Source organism: Priapulus caudatus, unplaced genomic scaffold, assembly GCF_000485595.1.
Source record: "Priapulus caudatus unplaced genomic scaffold, Priapulus_caudatus-5.0.1 Scaffold36, whole genome shotgun sequence".
Classification (NCBI taxonomy): domain Eukaryota; kingdom Metazoa; phylum Priapulida; class Priapulimorpha; order Priapulimorphida; family Priapulidae; genus Priapulus; species Priapulus caudatus.
Genome location: NW_014577097.1, coordinates 567,240 through 571,009, shown reverse-complemented (window position 1 = coordinate 571,009; position 3,770 = coordinate 567,240). Strand labels below are relative to the sequence as shown.

General features: G+C 45.5%; 1 protein-coding gene across 1 annotated transcript in view; it reads right to left on the bottom strand.

Annotated features, from left to right (window-relative positions):
• The window catches only part of LOC106818053, a 28,036-nt gene extending 24,266 nt beyond the window's left edge, over positions 1–3,770 (bottom strand). Inside the window, exons 1-2 of the mRNA XM_014822776.1 lie at positions 3,376–3,770; positions 2,813–2,890 (exon numbers count right to left, since the gene is read on the bottom strand). Of these exons, the coding sequence (XP_014678262.1) occupies positions 2,813–2,890; positions 3,376–3,524 (227 nt within the window). The 5' untranslated portion in view covers positions 3,525–3,770. The remainder of the gene's footprint in view (positions 1–2,812; positions 2,891–3,375) is intronic.

The following is a 3,770-nucleotide window of genomic DNA, read 5'->3' as shown; positions in this document are numbered from 1 at the left end:
AGTGTAAACATGCACATTCCTATGTCTGCTTTCCCACACATTCTGGATAGATTCTTCTGGCCAAGTTGTAATAAGACTCGAGTGAAGTGAAGATCAAAAACAAAATTTCAGACACAATTCTGTCTGTCGTCTTCTTCTGCGTCTGACTCTGTACGCTGTGATTTAGCGCGCGCATGGCCCAGGCCATGATGTAGGATCATACATGTTTGATGTAGGATCAAATTTTGCCATCTGTGCGGGGTAAGAGTATGCTAGCGCGGATTATCGTTTTGCGCAACTCGCGTCGTTTCTCGAGCAAACGAGGTTATTTCCACACTGATTCAACATGGTGCGGATTTTCTTCGTCTAGTAGGCGCGGCTATAGTTGTAGCTGAGTATTTATCGTCATTTAATATTGCACCTAAATCTGTTACATTAATATGCCAATATATACATCATTGAGAAGAAATGGCGAATATAGGCCGCACCCTTTAGTAGTAATGCACTGTTTGATATTGAATATAGACTGGAATAGAAACGAGCTATTTAGACTTTCACGCAACGACTAAACAATGATCCAACAGTGAGCAGAATTTAACAAAAACGGAAACAGGTATGCGTGTACCATAATTACTTTTAATTTAATATAAGATTTTTGTTGAGTTGAGACGCGAATTTGAGAGATGAGCAAAGTTTCGGTAATGATGTGGATTTGTTGACATCTTTGTTTTTCTCGGCGTTACAGCTTGGGTAAGTATTTCGACAGACACTTCCAGGGCCAAAAGCAGAAACGAGTATTTAGCTTAGGTAGAATAAGTTTTATGGTGTCTAATATAATAGTAGATAGTTCTCCTTATAAACGTACCATCTTCCACGATAGTCTCCCGCTCCGTAGATATCAATATATACGTGTATGAATAACAGGGTTAATTTTTACTCAACCGTGCAAGTTTGAAGCGTACCGCTGACGTACGTTTCGCCTCCTGCCAGGAGGCTTTCTCAAAACAAACTAATGTTAATCAGTTTTGACCACCAGATGGTGTGGTGGTCAATAGCTTAGTCCACACGTGACTAAGCCTGTATCCCCCCTCTTCCCGGTTGATGTTCGCGGTCTTGCGGATCCAGATGGCCTCCTTAATCCAACGCCTGATTTTGATTGGCTTGCGATCGATGATCTTCGAATTCTCCCAATCGATGGTGTGATTATCCTTCGCTACGTAGTCAGTGATCGCGGATTTGGTGATTTCGGTAGCCGACTGTTTTCGTTGGGCCCTTGTGAACGATTTGGGTGCTACGGTGTCTACGTCCTGTTTGTGTTCTTTTAGGCGGGTTTCAAATTTTCGGCCGGTTTCTCCAATGTAACTTTTTCAGGTATCTTGTAAACACAGTCCGTAATGTTGTGCATATCTGTTCTGTCCTTAGGGTGTACCAAAAACCGTTTTGAAGTCTCAAACGGTCTCACTATTAAAGCCACACCTGCATTTTTTAGATGACGCTAAACTACGTCCGTGACGCCTCTGACATAGGGTAGGACGATCATCGCCTTCGGTTTCTCCGTGGATTAGGCCACAAACAATCATTGCGAGCATGCTGTAGTGAGATGTACCTAGCCGATGCTATGAACCACTCATAAGTCTCATTCACATCGTGACCTGAACTGTACAGCCTCGAGGTTTTTAGGTAAGGGACAGTAATAGTATATCCGTATGGCAAGTCAGATGTCACTGTCGAAATTGTCATGGCTTGGTTTTCGTACGCATGCAATGTTGTTTCTAGTTCGAGAAGAAACCCTGTATTAGGATGTACATACGATCAGGAGTGAATAATAATAGATCTATTATTATTCACTCCTGATACGATGCTTTCAAAGACTATATTAAACCTTGCTTGTAAATTTGTTACAAGAATACAAAAGCAAACTCCGCAATAACAACCCTAGAAATGGAACTGCAAAGCGACGCTAACAGACCTCTCCAGGCTGTTCTACTAATACCTAACAAACAACCTAAATGTAACCGTAATAATTACAGGCTTGAGTGGAACACAGGAAGCAGCCGAATATGGCACGCGGGAGTGGTGGAAAATGCCGCCACATTAGTGTAAATCAAGCCAGGGGCTGGTAGAAATGCTTGCGAACCAGCAGACCCACTCTAGGTCAGCGAGCGCTCGTTGGGGTTGAGCGTTTGCCCGAGGCAGGCGCTATCGCCCGTCACGCTCGCAAGCCAAACGTGCTATAACATCCCGAACCTGCTTGCCTGGCCGTCGTCGCACGGGAGTTACCTTGGCAACGACTCCTCTCGCTCGGTTTTGAGCAAGTTTTGAGATTAGATCGTTACAGATGCTTTCCCCGCGCCTGCATCGAGACAGGTGACCTTGGACGTGCCATCGCCACGCCGCCTACAACATCCCGCCACGCCACGGCACGGCCCCACGATCTGCTGATCCGTAATGACTTAAACACGGACCTCGAGGGTAACTGGTCGCAGAACCCACCTAGCGTGCAATGCGACACAACCTCACCAGCACCGGGGTGCTTCATGGGCGAGCGTGAGCAGTGAGAGCTGGTAGGCAGATGCATAATAGATGTATCTTGGTTAATTTTTACTCCACCGTGTTGATCAAAACGTACTGCTGACGTTTCGCCTCCTATCGGGGAGCTTTCTCAAAGCTGACATGAGCTTTAGCACGTCAGCTTTGAGAAAGCCTTCCGATAGGAGGCGAAACGTCAGCAGTACGTTTTGATCAACACGGTTGAGTTAAAATTAACCAAGATAGATCTATTATCTACCAACCGAATGAACTTATTTAATGGGGGAGATGGATAAGCACTCACCTGAAGCTGCCATAGATGATGAGCATGATCGAGATGAAGAAGGTCGAGATGCGGGAGGAGTCCATCAGGGAGTACGCCCTGCAAAACAACAAAAGCACGGCACGTTACACGCGTGGTCGACGCATTACAACGAGAAAACGCATATTCATACCCTTGGTGACAACTTCACGCAAGTCATCAAAAAATGTTAATTACATTTTCAACGACCCTCGTTCAGCTTGCCCACATTGAGAACTTAAAACAAGAGTTAACAAGAGTTAACAAGAGCATGGTCTCATTGTTTAAAACACCAAATATGTGAACAGAGCGTTGTCCTATTGTTTACAATCTCAAACACTTTGCCTGGGCGTATCAGCAAGACACCACAAAGCAACCACACAACATTTGTCCTTCTAGAGGTTACTACAAAGTGAATGACCTGTAAGATATGCAAATGTGAGAAAAACACAGCCATACGATCAGTTGTACAGAGTTGACCATTAAGTTGACCATCAAGTTGCTCAAGTTTCCCCTGCCAAGCACATAGCACACACACAGACATTATCACCCGTAAATATACTCACACGCTCTCCAGACACACTGGCAGCAGATACGTATCATTCACGTTATATTTACACGAGGGATCGATCCTTATGTTCATATTCGTAAAAATCGTCACGTTGTAGGCTAATTTCGCCTTGATGTCCCACATGGTGACATTGTAGGCCGTCATAGTGACTAGATGGCTGTATCACGAAATGCTTCTAGTAAAGCTTTGCTGTCCTTTGTCTCACGCGTGTGTAACAGATACACGCGAGCGGCCCCGTACGCACGTGGAGGGAAGAGACAACAGAGCGCTATCACAGCTGGCCAGCGTTGACGGCGTGAGACAATCGCCACGGCTCTCACGAAGACGCGAGGTGCGAACTCACGAGGTGCGCAGGCGAGAACACCGGTGTTACCGGCTCTCCACTGCTGA